This window comes from Anarrhichthys ocellatus, unplaced genomic scaffold (assembly GCF_004355925.1).
Source record: "Anarrhichthys ocellatus isolate YVR2014 unplaced genomic scaffold, GSC_Weel_1.0 scaffold27, whole genome shotgun sequence".
NCBI lineage: Eukaryota > Metazoa > Chordata > Actinopteri > Perciformes > Anarhichadidae > Anarrhichthys > Anarrhichthys ocellatus.
In genome coordinates, this window is record NW_022280057.1 from 5,379,018 (window position 1) to 5,397,569 (window position 18,552).

Below are 18,552 nucleotides of genomic sequence, written 5' to 3' on the forward strand. Positions count from 1 at the left end.
ATATCTATCTATCTATATAGATATCTATCTATCTATATAGATATCTATATCTATCTATCTATCTATAGATATCTATATATAGATATCTATCTATATATATCTAGATCTAGATCTCACTCACTCACTCACTCACTCACGTCTTTCTTTATCATCTCAGAACGGGCGTTTAGGGGATGCAGACATAGAACGACTGAAACTGACTGATTCATACATAAACGGCACACAGGTACGTGTTTGTATAGTTTATCGTGTCAATTTTTCTTGTAGTTATAGCAGTAAGTGCCAGTGATTTGAAATATAACTGTGCGGTGTGCCTCTGCACTACAGTACAGGATGGTGGACCCAGCACACGGCGCTCTAGATGAGAGCTACACACCAGAGGACGACTCCCAGGAGGTGCACTCGGTATTTTCTGACGAGGGACCCACACGGCGGCTGGACAATGGCGTAAGTGATGATGACTCATGAGCTGTGATTTCATCAAACATGAAGAGTAAAAAATAATTATGTTCAAGGATATGACACCCCTTGGTAATCCTCTACCATGAACATATTTCGTTGCATCATCGCTCCTCCTTTTTAGATGAAGAAACCGATCTCGCGCACAGTCCTGCCCTCTGACTCGATGTCCATTGACGGGGGCTTGTCGGTGTCCGGTATGGGCGGCTACAGCGTCACACTGGACCGTCCTTACAGGCAGCCTGGACCAGCAGACTACCCCACCACCACAGTGCCCAGAAACTACCACTATGCCCCTGCAGGGGGTTATGATGACTACCGGGGCGGCCCACCGTCGGAGGCTTACACTAGCCTGAGCAGGGGCTCGCACATGGACGAGCGCTACAGGTACAACACCCCTCTGTAGGAGAGTGCTGTGACTGTTTTCTTGTGTGGCACATTTCATTGTGTTGTTTATACACAGGATGGGATCTCACTTTAACAACTTCTCTCATTCCCTTCTTCCCTCCCCCAGGCCAGTTGACGGCTACCGGACCCTGGACTCTGGCTACCGCGCCCCCAGCCGTCAGCAGCTTGACCCGTATGCAGCACAGCCCCAGGTGAGCCGGGGGATGAGGGCCTTAGGCTCAGCGCTGGAGGTGCGGTACGGCCAAGGCCCCGGCCACTACGGTCTGGAGGATGACCAGCGCAGTGTGGGATATGACGACTATGGCATGGGTCCTCCACCAATGCACCCTGGAGGCTACGGCACCATGCCACGCTTAGGGGCCGGCCCCGGGGGCATGGACAGACGGAGACTCAGGTATAACACTGAAGCATTGCTGTGTTGTCATATCGTTCTTGTATGTGAGCAAACAAACAAATCAAACCAATGTTTCTCTCTTTATCTGCTCTTGCGACATGCAGGAGCTGTGAGGACACTTTGGATGGTGACGTTGGAGGAGGCGACCCTTATGCCTGGGGCGTTCCGATGACGATGGAGAGGGGGAGCATGGCGTCACTGGACAGCACACTGAGGAAGGCTCCTCCCGGTTCATGGAGACAGCCAGAGCTGCCAGAGGTCATTGCCATGTTGAACTACCGCCTGGACCCGGTCAAGACCAACGCCGCTGCATTCCTCCAACATCTCACATTCAAAAATGATAAGGTGACGCAGTGGTCGCATTCAAATGTGTTTATAAATAACAAATCTGTATCTATTTGGCAAATCCTTAACGTGAGTTTCATCATTTTGTGCGTGCGTGTTGTAGGTAAAGTCGGACGTGCGTCGCCTGAAGGGCATCCCGTCCTTGGTGTCGATGCTGGACCATCCCAGCAAGGACGTGCACCACTCGGCCTGCGGAGCACTAAAGAACATTTCATACGGGCGAGACCACGACAACAAGATCGCCATCAAGAACTGCGATGGAGTGCCCGGACTGACCAGGTTACTGAGAAAAACCCGCGACCAGGACCTCACTGACACCATCACAGGTATCAACGTTATATCATCATTTGTAGTTTGTTAAACTGTCTCTTATATCTGCCGTTAACAGTGTTTATTCTATCGTCCCAGGCACCTTGTGGAACCTCTCATCCCACGACTCGGTCAAGATGGAGATCGTGGACCACGCCCTGCACGCCCTCTCTGACGAGGTGGTCGTTCCTCACTCCGGCTGGGAGCAAGCGAGCAACGGAGGAGAGGAGAGCTGCAAACCACGCCATCTGGAGTGGGAGACCGCCTTGACCAACACTGCTGGCTGCCTTAGGTATGCAAGGGCATCAATGGACTGAGAGCATACAAAGTCAAAGAAGGAGAAAGGGAGACTATTTTGAGAGGAAAACGTGCAATTATGTGCTTAAACTTCTCCCTCTGTCCAACAGGAATGTGAGTTCAGAACGCAGCGAGGCCAGGCGAAAGCTGAGGGAATGCACGGGATTGGTGGATTCTCTCATGTACATTGTCCAATCACAGATCAACCGCAAAAATGTGGACAATAAGGTACCTGTTCACTTAAGTCGGATGACAGATTTTATCTTATGAATCCAAAACGCTTCTCTTCCTCCTGCCTCCGTCTTTGATCATCTCGTTCTTCTTCTCTTCCTGCAGTTGGTGGAGAACTGCGTCTGCCTCCTGAGGAACCTGTCCTATCACGTTCACCGCGAAGTCCCCGGCTACGAGCGCTTCGCCGAGACCACGCCCGTCAACCAGGGGCCGGTCCCCGCTACCAAGGGCGGCTGCTTTGGCTCTCGAAAGGGAAAAGGTCAGTGTCCCACAGCTCCGAGTCGTGTGTCCACGAGATGTTGAGCGATGGGTAGCTGCTGGTGGCTGTGAGCTTGTTGGTGGCGGAAGCACCTGTCGCTGTTTTTCACACTCTACACCTGTCTCCCTCCTTTTCCTCTTGTCTCTCTCCTCCCTCTCACCCTCCCCCCTCATCTTTCTTCCAACCCTCCTTCATTTCGTCCTTTCTCTCTGCTATGTTTAGATGAGTGGTTTTCAAAAGGTAAGATTCTCCTCTTGGTGTCTGAGCTTTTGAAAGTATTGACCACTCTATCATTACTCATTAATGCGTTGCTAGAGAAATATTAAATTCACATTCAGTTCATGAGCATGATGCATGTTCACGGTGTTTGTTCCCCTGGTTGCATGGTCGCACTGAGGATAACTGCCTGCTCATCCCAACCAGCGTCACATCGTCACTGTTGTTTCCTCAGTTCAGTCTTTCATGTTCGCTCCTTTTCTTCTTTGATTTCTCGCTGCAGCAAAGAAGGACAGCGATGATGGAAGTGGAGATCAGGTCGACATTCCAAAGAGGACAACACCCGCCAAAGGTGTGCATGTCTCTCTTTTCCCTTCAAATCATTTAGAATTGATCAGATGAATTGATCTTGAATCTCGTCATGTCTTGTTTAGCAATGTTCCCACCGGGAAAACCGACAGCTCTTACATTTATTTGGGGTTGTTGGCGTTATTTGCTACTGCTAAACATTAACATTAGTTCTCCTGTAAAAAGATAAGATCTTAGCTAAGAATGGGGAACCAGCTGAACATGTTGATACTTCCCCCTTTAACACTCACAATATGATCATGGTTTCAAACTAGTGGACACAATAGTAGGTAGTAGTTTCTGCTTTAAAATGTTTTCTAAGTGAGGCTACAAAATGTGTACGAATAGACAAATGCTGCCATTCAGTCACACAGACGAACCGTTCAGGCTGGTGGAAGTAATAAGTAAATATAGCACAAATGTTGCTGTTTTTCAAACTGTAAATCTGAACCAACACCTCTCTCTTTCTCTCTGCGTGTCGCCTTCAGGTTACGAGCTGTTGTTCCAACCAGAGGTGGTTCGTGTTTACACATCGCTGCTCCGAGAGAGCAAGAACCCCTCGGTGCTCGAGGCCGCTGCCGGAGCCATCCAGAACCTGTGTGCTGGCCGATGGACTGTTAGTACCGCTTCTTAATAAACTGAACCTCTGCTGTTGGGGGGGGGAATATATTAGAAGTGTTTTCAGGTGACGTCTCGGTTTGAATGAGCATTTTTTGTCTATTAAAATACATTTAATCGGATTAGCCAGTTGTGATAACTAAGGTCCACGGTTCTGTAACAAAAGCGATATTCATTTCTCTCTCTCTGTCTCTCTCTCTGTCTCTCTGCCTCTCTCTCTGCCTCTCTCTCTGTCTCTCTCTGTCTCTCTGTGCTTGCCTTCAGTATGGGCGGTATATCAGGGCCACTGTGCGCCTGGAGAAGGGTCTTCCCATGATGGCAGAGCTACTGGCTCACGGCAACGACCGCGTGGTTCGAGCAATGTCCGGAGCCTTGAGGAACCTGTCCATCGACAGACGCAACTGCCAACTGCTCGGTAAGGATGTCGTATTGTGCGTCCAAAATAGCTACAAAATGCTCTCGAATAACATATCTCAACTTCTCTTCTACTGGACAACTCCAGTTATTCTAAAGACAATATTTCAAGCTTGTGCAAGTTTTCAGACTTGGATTTTGGGGTGTTTTGCATTTGTCTCACTCCAGTCACATATTCTTACCTCACTGCGTGTCACCTGCAGGTTTGCATGCAGTGCCTCACCTTGTGGCCAACCTGCCCGGAGGCCAGAGTCAGTCTGGGCGCGCTCTGTCAGAGGAGACGGTGGTGTCTGTACTGAGCACGCTCACCGAGGTGCTAGGCAACAGTGTGGAGGCAGCAAAGACCCTCCGAGCCTCTCAGGGCATCGAGAGGCTGGTGCTCATCAACAAGGACGGGTACGTGTTTCAGAAACAGAAAAAAAAGCTCCTACATGTTGAGGAATGAAGCGTCTGACCCTTTGTGAACTGGCCGTTTAAAAATATCTAGCGAATACTTTAGTAAACGTGTGGACGTACGTCTGTGTATCTGACAGCAAGCGCTCGGAGCGTGAGGTGCGTGGGGCCGGCCAGGTGCTGCAGCTCGTCTGGGCCCACAAAGAGCTGCGCAAGCCTCTCGAGAAGGATGGCTGGAAGAAGACGGACTTCATGTTGAACCTCGGCACCGCCAACGGCCCGAGCACCCGAGCCAACGGCACCTACGAGGACAGCACCACGCCGCTGCTGGACAGAGGTCGGTGTGCAAGGAACTCATTTGGAAACTTGTGAGGAAAGTTGAGTGTGACTCTGTTTTGTTTCATTTTAGGGGAGAAGAGGGACATGATTCCACTAAATGACCTTGGCCCTGGTTAGTTCATTTATCATTACAGCTTTTAATAAAGACGCATTCATCATCATGATGAATCACGGTGAGATGTTGTATTCTTTCTTTCTCATTCTTGTCGTCTTATTTCCTCAGAGGCCTACTCGACACTGGACCAGAGGGAGAGGAGACACACTCTGGATGACACCACAGACACTTTACCGGTACTTTAAATCTGTGCAGCGCTCACATATCATGTTGAATTGCTCACTTAACTACACTAAATCCTAATCTCCGGCTCCAATATGAGTATTTCCTGACTGTAACCCTTTGGCAGCTTTTTAAAAGCCTCACAATTACTGACTTTTCTTTTCTTACACTCACTTCCTCTTCTCTCTTTCTCTGGTGGTCTCTCAGCGAGGGGTGTATGGGGGCAGGAAGGGCTCCTTGCCCCTGTTGGACTCCTACGATGGTTAGCCCCTCCCCCTCCCCTCTACCCCCTCTGCATGTAACAGCATGGTATGTCCAACTCACCTCTCGTCCTGCATGGACTCTATGAGCTCTGTTCCTTTTGGTATCTTTATAACCTCAGAGTGCCAGTGAAACCTGGTCTATGATGGCGTACTGATGTTTAACTATACGATGCCCCAGTGTGATGTGTACATGCTAGTATAGTATGCTGCAAGGTGCTCCTGGTGCATTGTGGTCCGTATAGAGAGGAACCTAAAGCTGATGATTAAGATTTAAATCCTCAATAAAAGCTTTTGTTTGTGCAGTAGTGTTGTCACAATAGTTTGATACCAATGCTAATTGTAAAATGAAAACACTAATTACTACAACAAGAATAAAACACTTGTGTGATCAGTTTTCCACTCAATATAGTAGTGTTGTTTTTACCTGCCAGAGTAGAGTAACTTTAGGAATGTAGTTTGTTGATACTATTGCCATGTTGTGAAATATTTGACTCCACTGAATTTTGCATTTTAGAACAGGATCAAAGTACTTTGCTGCTGCTCTGTCTTCTGTTGCTCGTGGTCTAGATGTGCGCTCCTGTGGCTCTGCAGAGTATTACAACAACATACGAGCCACAATAACATATACAGATTTAATGAATTGGATATTTGCAATCATCTATTAAGTAACTTCCTAGTAGTTTGAGAATAAGGATTAAACAGAAGATGAACGTGTTGACTGTATTTGGAGAAGTTAAACTACGCTTCATTTAGTTTTAGGTTGGTTTTATTGAACGTGTGGTTATTGTGACGGCACTACTGTGCACTTATACCAGACAGTCTTTGTGTTGCCCACATTAGATAATTCTTGTGTTCACATTTCGACTCTTGTTTTAATCGCCGTATTTTGCTCTGATCCTCCAGAAAAACTGATCGTGTGCATCACCCAGACCGGGCCGTCGCTGCCCTACCACTGCTACTGAGGAGAGAAGATCCAGATGCACAGACTCTCTCCCTCCCTCCCCCCTCCTCTCCTCCTCTCTTTCTCTCTCTATCACCACACCGATAGGATTAGAAGATGAGAGTTGGCATCCAAAGAAAGTGGCCGTGTTGCAGGCAAACCATTTCATGCAACACACACGCGTACACACACACACACACACACACACACACACTTACTTTTTACGAATTCATTCAATTGTAGCAACAGAAATGTATTCCATTTTTAAATTATAACTCTCCTCCAAAGGCAATCACCTTTGTTGACAATCATTTGATTCCGGTGTTGTCACCCTGCTTGTTTTTATTTTTTCTTGCTCTTGTCAACATTTCGGTAAATCTCGTCACGCCAACACCCGCATCCCGCTGATGAATTTGTACGTAGACGTCCATGTAGGGTATATACTGTATATAAAAAGAAAACGGGATGACTGCATTAGTTTTGGCTCATTTATTTAAATCGTCCCTTTACTGGGGTCGTTGGGAGGTTTGCCCTTTTTACATTGAGAATGTTTATATCGGAGTTATTTTCCTGTCTAGAGTTATTTTGTCTCGGTTGGGATGAGCACAGGTGTAGACAAGAAAAGGGCGTGTGTGTGTGTGTGTGTGTGTGTGTGTGTGTGTGTGGAAAATGAATATGGACCTTGGAGTGAGTGTGTTTGTGTGCACGGACCAGACCCATAAGACCACACGTTACTTATTTCATCCGCTCATGTTGTCTGTTTTCATGGTGTACTCCTGTGATGAAGTTTTTGTTTTATCTACCAACTGCCTCTTTTTGTATTTTAAACCTTAATTTTCCCCCCAAGTGAAAGAAAAATTACAACTTGAGTTTTGACTTTTAGCCAACGAGACCAGTACAACGCATCAAACTTGGCACTGAAATGTGAAGCTGGGAACATTCTACACTACTAAACCAATACAACATGTTGGTGTTCTGCTTTAGAATTACTCTACTGTGAAAGGTTCACACTATAGAAACGACCTACTCGGCGGTTTATTCTTCGTTAAAGTAGCAAACACAGGAGGGTCTTTCTGGAATAATCATCTCCTCTTTAAATCCTTTGAAATAATCACTACTTGCTGTTTTAGTTTTTTTTACAATATAATAGTTGATATTGGCATTCCTGATGTGTCGTTTTAAAGAAAGTGGCTAAATATGGGAGACGTCTTCACTCGGAGACTCAACAGACCGATTGGGCAGAGATACTGACGTTTAATTTAATTTGGGAGGTGGACGAAAAGCACATTTTTGTCTGTGATCCATTTCTTTTTATCATTTCTTTCATATTTTTTCCACTTTCGTCAGGTTTGTGTGTGTGTATGGGAGAGGTGGGAGAGCGCATTATGCAATTTGTTCAACTTGTTAATTACAGTTTTAGTTAGTTTTTAAGGCAAAAGAGACCAATCATCTTTGTTTTTTTTTACTCTCCACACATAGTATATTTGTAATGTTGCCTATCCATGTCAAATTATGATGTACGATTCATACCTGCCTTGGCTCTGAGAAGTTGCTTTTTCAGTAAAGTCTGTAACTGGTAAAACTGTTTTTATAAATAAAGATCTTTTCTTAGACAAGATGTGGTGACTTGTGATTGATATGACTGTGTGGTGAGACTGCGGTATCATGTAGATAAACAGTCTAAGGAGAGCCAGTCTGTCCGGTTTTGTAATTTCATCCCCTGTCTTGTTAAAGCAAAGAGCAAACATACAGACTTGACACAATGTCAGATATTCACTCTGTAACACCAATGTGCTCCATTTTGGATATTTTTTTAGGCTCGTTTTCTGAGGTAATTTGTCACCACCAGACCTTTTTTAAACTCTCTACAAACGCATTCATCCCTCAACTTAGACTCCAAAACTGTGGTCAGCTTCATGTCGGCATTAAGCCGCTTAACTTTCAAACACGACGTACGCCTCAGCATAGTTAGACTGACGTTCTCAGCTTTGCTGTTGTCTCCGGTTACACATGCTGACAAGGAATAGCTGCCGTGCGTGCGCGTGTGTGTGTTTGTCAGACTCCAAACATGTCGAAGGAACACACAAGGGTTGTGCGAGCAAAGTGTCACGCCTCTTCCAGTATGCAACACATCTAAATTTCATCTCGCGCTGATGGAGAAGCAGCTGCTGGATCACGAGGGCTGTAAGTGCAGGTCAGGAGTGTGAAAGTTTGATATTCGTCAGGTTTATGAAGTGTATGTGTCAGCCTGTGACCTACAAAGTCACACAACTTCACCGAGTGCTTTCTAAATGATAAATGTGAATGCTGATGAACGATACACTACAGTTCTGTGTATGATGCAGGGCTGTAGCTGATGATCAAGACCGTGAGGATTATGCCTCATGGTTTTATTAGTTCATGTGAAAGTGCAATTATGATCTTTCACAGGAAGTATTTTTAGAGGCTGGTCCAGTTGACAAACAGTAATATGGTTCTGATGATTATTTTCCCCAGATGTTTCATTGAGCTGCGGCAGAGGGATCATAGGACCCGAACACTTACATTTGAATCACTTTAGGAAGGCATTTCTTCACGCCTGGTATCGAGAGAACAATACAGCGACAAATACCTCCTGACATGTACATGTGGGCGAGTGAGTATTGCTGTAAGAAAAAAATAAATATGGACAGATCCTTTAAGGTCGGCTCTGTAAAGTACGTTTCTCCTCGTTACTCCTTACAGTGTGGAGACTGGCTTTAAACAGCATTTAGACCATGTTGCAAAATGTATATATATATATGTATGTATGTATATGTGTATATACTGTATGTATGTATATACTGTATGTATGTATGTGTATATACTGTATGTATATATGTGTATATACTGTATATGGAAAATCCAGATAAAACAGTGGAGAGTTGGAGGTACATTGGGGTTACCTTGACTCATGACCCCAGTGTATATGAAGCCTAAAGTGTATGGAGGTTAATAAGAATCCTAAAGCTGCACCAGCCACAGTGTCGTATTATTAGAGCTGCAATAAACATGTTATTTTGACCCCTTAAGCTGCTACAATCATATATTTGAGTGACAAGTGTGTGCGTGTGTGTCTGTGCTAGTCACTGAATGTGTGTAATGTTTGTAACACACACATGCACGCACCCTTCCTTAAATTTGAGCCCACCAAACGCAGCGGGTCCTCCCTCCCTCCCTCCCCGTGTGCTGTCATTTGGAGTCATATCTATTTAAGGCTCCACCGCTGTTCTTCATTTTCCTCTCAATTTCTCTCTCAAGCTCAAATAGAAGCAGCAACATTTGACTCCAGCACCCAAGATCTGTGTGTGGGGTGGGGGGGGGGGGGGGAAAACTGGAAAAGACCAAAGGAATATAACACATGCTCGGAGAGGAATTATTGTTGGGTGGAATTCAGCACAGCGAGTCCACTTTCGGGACAGCACCGGGTCAGTGGGGAACCACGCCACTGGGAGATTATGTGAGGCCTAAAGCTTTCCTCGCTATCATCCCAGGAGCTGATTTGTGGAGGAAAATGAGTCCAAACTGATCCGTTTAAGAGCAAAGGAACTGCTCAGTCTGTACTTGTGACTCATGGATTCCCTCGCTGTCCCTAGTCCGTCCTCTTCAAACTCAGAAGACGAGCCCCCCGATCACACTCCAGCCTCGGAGTCCACCCGCCACACCTCCCACACCGGCAAGCAGGACGGGTTCAGCGACTTGAGCTACGGAGTCTTGGTGGCCTGGGACCACCTCAGGCCCTTCATCCCCTTCTTCCTCATCAGCTTCATGGTCGTGGTCCTCGTCTACCTGATGCAGGCCATCATCTTCGGGGGGCCCTTCAAGGACCCGCACTTCTTTGTCAAGTTCAACGAGCGCTGGCCGAGGCCCGCTGCGAACCAAAAGGACTCTCCAACCACTTCCCCGTTTTTCAGTCCGGTCCCCTCCTCGTCCTTTGAGCAAGTCCTCTCTGAACTGCACAGAGACAACGAGACAATGTGAACTGGAGGAAATGTTTCTTTTTACTTTGGATACGAGCAAGAAGGACTCATCGGGGATTACACCAGGTTTCAGTGCTATTAAAAGCACACCGACTGATACTTTGACTTTCTTTATGAGTAATTTATTATTGGTTGTATGTGTGGTGCTGTATATGTTAACCTTCCTGTCCTTTTTAACCCAGGACTAGTTATGTTACGGGTTGAAAAACACCAACGTAAACTGGTTGAACATTTTCCATCAGCATGGCTGCATCAGGTGCTTCTTAAATCAAGAGCAACTTGAATCAATCAGTGTCCTCCTGTGTTTTTCACCTGGGCCATGATCATGTAACGACCTTTTCAATTTGACCGTGCTGCAATTTATTAATGTAGTTTGTCTCTGTAGTAATGTTTTAATTAGAAAGTGTGGCTGCCTGGTACGTACAGTCTGGAGCAGTGGCTGTGAGTAAACACTATTCTCCTGAAGCTAATTGGAGCTTTAGCAGTCTGGTGGACAAATGAAGGGAATCTTGTAAAGTTAAAGTCTTCTCTGTACAAAATTCCTGCTGTTGTGACTATCGCTCCACCATAGCTCAGCTAGCAAACAGAGGGAACGTTGTATTATACAGACTTTAACTTTGGAAGTTACCAACTTGATTTGGTGAAACCTCGTATAAGCTTCAGCTGGACTTCAGAGGTCATTTTGCACAGGACTGTTTGTCGCATATAAACTACTGTAGCTACTTTAAAGACATCATTGGTTTGGTGTACTATAATGTAGAAACCATTTGTCATCTCTCACAGGTAGACTGGCACATTATATAACGCGTTAGGATGCCTGTAACACTATCATATATGTTTACACTAATACTCAAACAGAGGCCGGGGGTTGACGGGCAGCTTGGTAGCTGTGTACAAGACAACATACAGGTGGACAATTAACACATTATAATGTTTTATTATATCTCCGTGTCTCAGTATAGAGTGTATAATGTGCCATTTATAGTGCTTCGCCACAATCCACCATAGAAACGAAAAGAGTAATTTACTTTTGCTGAACAGCAGCTACAGTGAGGGTTAATGTTAAATATTAAATATAGTGTAGCACAAGATAAGTCAACACACCACCGAAGTCCCAGTTACACTGAAATATATACCAAAACATTAGCCACAGTATGACACACCAGACCAAGTCATGGTTAATACTGAGTATACAGAGTTTAGCAATGGTGTTTATTGCTTTTTAACTTTTCTTAAAGTAGCAAAAGTCAAAGCCATTATCATTATCCAAAATGTCCCAATTATTGTGTAAATCACTTTAATGTTGCTGCAGGTAAAGATGGGGATACTTTTAATTACATTTTTACATTTTAACTTATAATATGCCACAATGCATTAGTTGATTTGTATTTTGTATTAATAATATACATTTGTAAAGTAACTAGTGACAATCTTCACTACAATTATTTTAAGTAATTGTAGTGGAGATGTAAAAAGTACAATATTTGCCACTAAACTGGAGTGTAGAAGAAGTGTAAAGTAGCATAAATTGGAAAAGATCACCTCAAAATTGTAAGTACAGTACTTGATTAAATGAAGGCGAAAAGGGAAGTAGCAGAAGTGAACTATCTCGTGTTTAATGTTGTGTCTTTACTCTTTGACTGTGGTACCTGACCGTTGGCCGTGCGGAGACAGGCCCGCCCCCTGGTGGCGGAGCGATACACGACAGTGTACCGCTGCCCCTTGACGACCACGCTGACCTGTGGATGACCTCCTCCCAAAAACGGGCAGAAGAAAACAACTAAAAACTAAAATAATATACTGTCTGTTGATCCCACTTTGATACACATCACTTTTAACACAACCCAATGTTGTTTCTTTGACGTAGGAACGGATTTATAAGGAGCTTTGAGACGGTGAGTGAAGCCGATGTCTTGTCACCTGCCCGCGTTTATGTGTAACACCGCTACAGCCAGCCGAGAGAAAGTAGTTCAAACTGCTCAGGTTGTTCTCGGAAGTTTAGTTAAAGTCAATAATCTAAATGTTAATGCATGTTAACTAACAGGTGACTAGTTTACTCATCCCTACTCCGGGCGGGTGTGTTGTGCACAGTTAGCAGGCTGCTAGCTGTCAGCAGTGATGCTAACCTGCAGGTGTGCAGATTAGCATTAACTTCTATTTAATTCTATTTAATGCACGAGTTTTTGATGTCAGTGTACTAAATGTTTGATTAAATATGCAAAATGTAATACTATCCAAGACAAGAATTTAGGATGAAAATATAGCTACAGTTCTAACTCGAGTAAGTTCATTATTCATATATATAAATAAAAATCCCAACCTTAATTTATGATATGATTTATGATTAGTTTAATGCATCTCACTGTAACTTGTGCTTTAAGTATACAGTACTCCAACAGCAAAACAAGATCCTACTCATAACATCAGATCAACACAGAGCAAGAGTTAGAAATGTACTGAGTGTGAAGCTTTTGTTATTTCATATACAGATGGACTGATGTTTGTATTGAATACTATTTGATTTAAGTCCAACATGTGTTTCACAAAAGGGTACTAGTATAAATAAGTGTATGAACTCGTGTTACATCTCTTATTCAAGCAGTCACAGTCGTGTGGAAAGACATATTTGCAACCAAGGCAAACTTTCTTCACCGTCTTCATTAATTCGTCGTCACTGTGCTGCTCCTCTGAAGTTGATGGGGAGATGTGGTGCTACCAGAAACCGGGGTTTGAAGCCCTGCTCCTCGCTGAGCTGCAGAGACAGCAGCAGTGCAGCCAGTTCTGTGACACTCTGCTCGAGACAGACGGTATGAGCACACTCACACAAACATCATCATCTTAATCAGCATTATTGACACTGTCGTGTTCTTGTTTCATGTGCTTGTGGAAGCCATCATCATTACCGACATCTTCCCCCTCCTCCAGGTGTATCAGTGCCGGCACACAGTTGTATTCTCTCGGCCATCAGCCCCCACATCTCCTCGGCTCTGTCCTCCTCGCCGCCGCCCCCTGCGGGACAGAGCCGTCTGTTGGAGTTTCGGGCTCTCGGCGCCTGCACCCTGCTCCACATGGTCGGACTGCTGTACTGTGGAGAGATGGCCGGGGAGGGGGAGAAGGAGAAGCAAGAGGCTATTACCGCTGCAGCCAAGCTGGGCATCCACGGGCTGGTGGAGGTCACGAAAAGAGATGGCGAGGACAGAAATGAGGAGGTGAGCTGGCGCACGGAGGTAGGAGTGCAGACAGAGCCACTGATGCCTGAGGAGAATGAAGGGAGCCCGAGGAGGTGGAGGAGAGAAGTGACGGATGGGAGCCCCTTCCTGTGGAGAGAGACGCTGTCAGACGGTAAGAAAGACACATGGACTCAGACAGAGCAGCTGCAAGTACATTCAGGTCCTCCTCCTCACCCAGCAGCCTCCTTTGAGACCATCGACATGACCGCTCTCCAGGGTTTAGGAGAGACCGACGCCCATCTTGCTCCCCCTCAAATCCCCTACATCCCCATATCCTTCGTCTACCCACTAGATGAAAACCAAATACACCAACCTTCATCTGCTCTCACGGTCTCCATGCAAGGATCCACAGCAGCTGGACACAACTTCGCCCCCCCACCCCTGCTTCCTTTCTCCAGCTGTGTGACCACAGGTCCTGTCAGGGATGTCACAGCAGTTGAAGAATGGGGGGACGAGCGGTTAGAGCGGTTTCAAGGCAACATCCCAGGATACATCAGCTACTTCCTGAACCCGGATAAGGGGGAGGGTTTCGGTAGGGGGCGAGCGAGGCAGGGTGTAGGAGTGGGAGGAGCCAGGAGAGCTGGGACGGGTGAGAAAAGAGCCAGGACACCACGAGCAAGAACGGGAGGGAGAGGGAGAGGAGGGTTGACGCAGACGGTGGATGTTCAGGAGGTGGGGGTGAGCAGGCTGCAGAAGTTGTTCCTGCAGAGGTGGGGGCCGTCCAGAGCGGGTCAAGGGGGAGGAGCCGTAGGCAGGAAGCTGCACCTGAAGACCAGAGAGCTTCTGAGATCCATGAAGAGCAGTCAGAGGAGAAGAGGGCGAGGCAAAGTGTGGGAGTTCAGCCCGAGTGGAGACGCGCTGCCCTACAGTGTGGGAGGACGAGCTAACACGCAGCAGTCTAACCAGGTGAGAGGGTTGACTAAACATCCAAACATGACACTAAACTACATAAACTAAATATGAAAATAAAGTCCAATCTATAGACTCACCAGTCTCAATCAAACACTTTAAGAGCATTTTTATTTAGAAACAACAGTGGAGGTATAATCCAGGTTTGGGATAGTAAGAACATCTGTGATGGTATTATTGATAAAAAAGTAATCATAATAGAAACTTGGTTTTGCCCTCCACCACGTTGTTGTACTTAAAGGTAAACAACATGGCAGTTGTGTATTTGTGGTTTTAGAGTCGCTGGGAAAATTCCACAATATTATCATATGTGTATTATTAACATTATATCAATATTTCATATTTAAATATGACGGTTATAATACTTGTTCATCAGGACACTCCATGTCTGATCTATCAAGTGAACGCTTTGAGAAGTTGGTGCCTCTGCAACCGATCCATTGGTTAGAAGAGATACTGAGTCCAGCTCTCTGATTGGTTCATTAAGATGAACAGGGCTCTGACCAATCACTGAGGACAATAACTCTGCTCAGTGATTTGATTTAATAAATCATTTAAGTAATTGATACTTTTTTCTCCACAGTTACAGGACGGTCTTCCTGTTGGCAGGGCGAGGGCCAACCCTACAGCACCCGTTTCCTTTCCTTCCCCTCACATACGATTCTACAACGTCCAGACCTTATCTGCCCTCAGCCCCTCCCTCCAGCCTTCTCCGTCACCTGCAGCCTCCTACGTGCCTCCAGCATCGCCCTTCGTCCTCAGCACCTCCCTCCCTCCTCCTGCTCCTCCACCTCACGAGGAACAGCCCGAACACTTTGATCGTCTACTGGAGGAAGTGATGATGGGCCTCGACATTCTACCGAACAACAACAACAGTGCTCCACATTCTCAGCCTCCTCTTCCAACAGGGAGCAGCAGTTACGCCTCCTGTGGCGATACGTTAGTCCAAAACAAACACCGTGACCGCTCCAGTGGCCTCCTGGAAGCAAGTCCAGCTTTTCACGGGTCCACGCAGGTTGTTGCTAAAGCAAGAGGAGATGTCAGCTCCCACCGTGAGCCGCCCGCTCTGCAGCAGCAATGCGAGGGAGAGCTGAATGAGATGCTGGACCACTTCCTCCAGTCCTTTGAGCAGGATGTTGACAGCTGCACTGCGAGGGAAGAGGTGGAGACGGGTGGTCAGAGCCGCTCAGAGGCGAGCCAGCCTTACACCGGCCTGAGCAAGTACAGAAAGAGCAAGACGAACGGACACTCTCAAATAACGGAACTGCATCAGAGGGATGAAGCGGAAAAAACGGCGAGAGGTTCACAGCCCTGCAAGACTCCTGCTCTCCCCGCCGCTCCTCCCAAAAGCACAGAGGAAGCACCAGCCAAACAACGGAAGAGGGGAAGAAAAAATGAGTATCTGTTCTCACTGGAGAAAAAGAGGGTGAGGGGGAGGAAGCCGGTGTCATCGAGTGACGCAAAGAGAGACGAGCAGCTGCAGCAGAGGCCTGTGGTGGAACTGGAGAGGAGTGACCAGCTGCCAGCCAGAGTTACGCTGCAGAAACACAGCTGTGTGGAAGTCCAGGTGACAAACCTTTCTAACGAGTCTCCACTAAAGCTTCTGATGATGTCTGCTGTCCAGCAAAGTCTGGCTGCTATTAATACCTCGGACTGTAACAGCCACTGAATGAAGACGTATCAAATGGTTTCTCTGTGTGTTTGTGTTCTTCAGAGTCCTGCAAAAGCAAAGAGCAGCTCATCATCAGTGAAACACCCACGGGACTCCCTGAGCACAAAGAAGTACCCAATCAGGAGTAGGCTCACAGACGCACATGTCAGGGTGAGCTTTGACTTTTTTTTTTACAAGATCCAAGGCCCTATTTAAGTATTCGTGTCTTCCAAACATCTGTTCTTTAAAGAAAGAGGCACCGTGTTTTTGTGATCCTTTAACTTGTAATAGCGTCATCTTCAGGTCAAAACTTGACTTTGTCCAATACTTAGATGTGCGACCAAATATCTGTAAAATGAATTATGTTCCATGCTGAACATGGTGAACAGTATACCTGCTTCACGTCAGCATGTTAGAATTGTCATTGTGGCATGTTAGCATGATGGCGTTAGCCTTTAGCTCAAAGCACCACCGAGCATGAGTTCTCTTTTTGTAGTTGTCTGTGTATTTTAGTAAGGTTCATTTGTTTTACAGGACAGTTCGCTCTTTCTTGAGGAGCCACTTCGGATTAAACGTCGTCCCTCAGAAGGCCGACCAAACTACAGTCGAGACGAGCCCAGTAAAGAAGTGCAACTTCTCAGTTTATCTAACGCTGAGAGTTCAACGCCACCAATCCAGCCGCAGCCTGTGGAGCCCCGGGGCTCAGACGAACAACTAGAGAAACATCAAGAGAGACAGGAAGAAGAAGCAGAGGGAGCTACGAAGAGGGGAGCCGAGTCAGAGGAGGTGACAAGTGACGAATCCACTGTGGTCAAGAGGATTTGCTTTACACTAACCAGTGTAAGAGATCGTTTAATATTAGAAGACCGAGGAAAGAAAACAATGTGGAGTGAACTCAGACGAGCTGAGGAGATGGAGGTAACCGAGGTGGACGGAGACCCTGAAGGGGACCGCTGCCAGAGCAGCAGAGCGTCGACTCTGTCAGATTTTGTGACTTCTGTTTCACCGTCTTCACTCTCGGCAAAAGACTTCCATCTGCGGTCGACAGGAAGCTGGGAAGAGGACAAAGACGAGGACGTTAATGTGATCGGCGGCTCCAGGCCCGCCCCCGAGCCGGTGATCCCCAGCTGGACTGAGTCTTCAGAAGGTGAAGAGGAGGACAAAGACGAGGACGTTGATGTGATCGGCGGCTCCAGTCCCGCCCCCGAGCCGGTGATCATCAGCTGGACTGAGTCTTCAGAAGGTGAAGAGGAGGACGGAGACGGGGACATTGATGTTGTCGGAGAAAAGACAGACTACGCTTTATCTGCGGTCTTCGCTACGGTGAGTAAAGGTGAGCTTGTGAACTTACATCAGCACCTGTGACATTTCCTACTCGTCGTCTTCAGTTCATGTTATTTTTTCAGGAAACGTTCATGTAGCTGTGAGTTAAAGACAATGTGATATCAGCGTAAATGTTTTTATTGTGTTCAAACACTGACAATCACATGATTCCACCAAAGTTCAGGAAGAGAAGAGGTGTGAGCAACATGTTAGCTGTTTGTTTAGATTGATAAGACGTGCATCATAATGCAGAAAGAAGCTTTCATCAGCAACAAGCGAACATCACTGGTGTATATGCAGCGTTTGAGTTTCAGCTCCTCAGTTCACAGACGATCATTGGAAAACTGTCCGACGTGACGGGGATCGTTCATTTCTTTGTACTTTAAAGATATTTAGCTGTTGATTTTATGTAAAAAGTTGTCACTAACTATTGTTGAGCAGATATTTTCAGCAAAGTTTGTTTTAACTGTCAAGTGTTGAAAACAAAACCAACCGAACAGCTTAGAAAGAAGAAAACGAAAAATCATGTTCATGCACCGTTAGTTGTAACTTTGACTGTTTTAGTTGTAAATATGATTAATAATGTCGTCCTCTGTTCAGCCACAGTTTGTAAATGTTTTACTCTCAGGTTATGTTTGTTAATGTTCCTCACGGCACGTTTGAGTCCAGGGATTTCCTCAATAAACAAATCCTCTCTACTTCCTGCAGCAGCTCTGTTCTTTCAAATACACACACATCCAATAATACTGGGATCACACAGTCAGCGTTACAACTAAAATACACATCGTCGGCGTATTTGTCAGTTTTATGAAGCGGTGATAACCGAGGTCCGAGGCGTTGTGTTTTGTGGTTGTTCCTCCGTATGTTTGCTCCATTCTAACGTGATACCATGAAAGCATGAAGGGAAACGTTGGACTCACAAACTGATTAG

The 18,552-nt window shown here is 46.0% G+C and overlaps 2 protein-coding genes across 9 annotated transcripts in view; both read left to right on the forward strand.

The window, feature by feature from the left end:
* Positions 1 to 8,126, forward strand: part of LOC116391776 (catenin delta-1) — a 17,194-nt gene extending 9,068 nt beyond the window's left edge. For 3 of the 7 annotated variants that reach the window (XM_031862670.1, XM_031862675.1, XM_031862676.1), the window contains 19 exons: positions 158 to 226; positions 328 to 447; positions 584 to 846; positions 974 to 1,261; positions 1,366 to 1,606; positions 1,710 to 1,932; positions 2,015 to 2,207; positions 2,323 to 2,440; positions 2,549 to 2,702; positions 2,925 to 2,942; positions 3,202 to 3,270; positions 3,755 to 3,882; positions 4,149 to 4,299; positions 4,502 to 4,694; positions 4,832 to 5,028; positions 5,101 to 5,142; positions 5,254 to 5,321; positions 5,515 to 5,569; positions 6,474 to 8,126. In XM_031862670.1, the coding sequence (XP_031718530.1) occupies positions 158 to 226; positions 328 to 447; positions 584 to 846; positions 974 to 1,261; positions 1,366 to 1,606; positions 1,710 to 1,932; positions 2,015 to 2,207; positions 2,323 to 2,440; positions 2,549 to 2,702; positions 2,925 to 2,942; positions 3,202 to 3,270; positions 3,755 to 3,882; positions 4,149 to 4,299; positions 4,502 to 4,694; positions 4,832 to 5,028; positions 5,101 to 5,142; positions 5,254 to 5,321; positions 5,515 to 5,569; positions 6,474 to 6,532 (2,649 nt within the window). In that variant the 3' untranslated portion in view covers positions 6,533 to 8,126. Of the gene's footprint in view, positions 1 to 157; positions 227 to 327; positions 448 to 583; positions 847 to 973; positions 1,262 to 1,365; positions 1,607 to 1,709; positions 1,933 to 2,014; positions 2,208 to 2,322; positions 2,441 to 2,548; positions 2,703 to 2,924; positions 2,943 to 3,201; positions 3,271 to 3,754; positions 3,883 to 4,148; positions 4,300 to 4,501; positions 4,695 to 4,831; positions 5,143 to 5,253; positions 5,322 to 5,514; positions 5,617 to 6,473 lie in introns of those variants that run through there. The other 4 variants (XM_031862673.1, XM_031862674.1, XM_031862672.1 and 1 more) reach the window with 4 other exon arrangements.
* A 1,783-nt stretch (positions 8,127 to 9,909) lies between these two features.
* Positions 9,910 to 18,273, forward strand: LOC116391676 (uncharacterized). 2 transcript variants are annotated; one of them, XM_031862455.1, is made up of 6 exons: positions 9,910 to 12,403; positions 13,108 to 13,315; positions 13,434 to 14,644; positions 15,231 to 16,214; positions 16,362 to 16,469; positions 16,833 to 18,273. In XM_031862455.1, exons 2-6 carry the CDS (start codon positions 13,213 to 13,215, stop codon positions 17,661 to 17,663), a joined length of 3,237 nt encoding a protein of 1,078 aa, XP_031718315.1. In that variant the 5' UTR covers positions 9,910 to 12,403; positions 13,108 to 13,212; the 3' UTR covers positions 17,664 to 18,273. The 2 variants fall into 2 exon arrangements, with proteins under 2 accessions (XP_031718315.1, XP_031718316.1); XM_031862456.1 differs by lacking the exon at positions 9,910 to 12,403 and having other exon boundaries at positions 12,955 to 13,315.
* The last annotated feature ends 279 nt before the right edge of the window (positions 18,274 to 18,552 follow it).

Coding starts and splice junctions, on each gene's coding strand:
- LOC116391676 (XM_031862455.1), top strand. CDS start 13,213: ATGTGGTGCTACCAGAAACCGGGGTTTGAAGCCCTGCTCCTCGCTGAG. Junction 14,645..15,230: donor ACACGCAGCAGTCTAACCAG/GTGAGAGGGTTG, acceptor TTTTCTCCACAG/TTACAGGACGGTCTTCCTGT. Junction 16,470..16,832: donor TCACAGACGCACATGTCAGG/GTGAGCTTTGAC, acceptor TTTGTTTTACAG/GACAGTTCGCTCTTTCTTGA.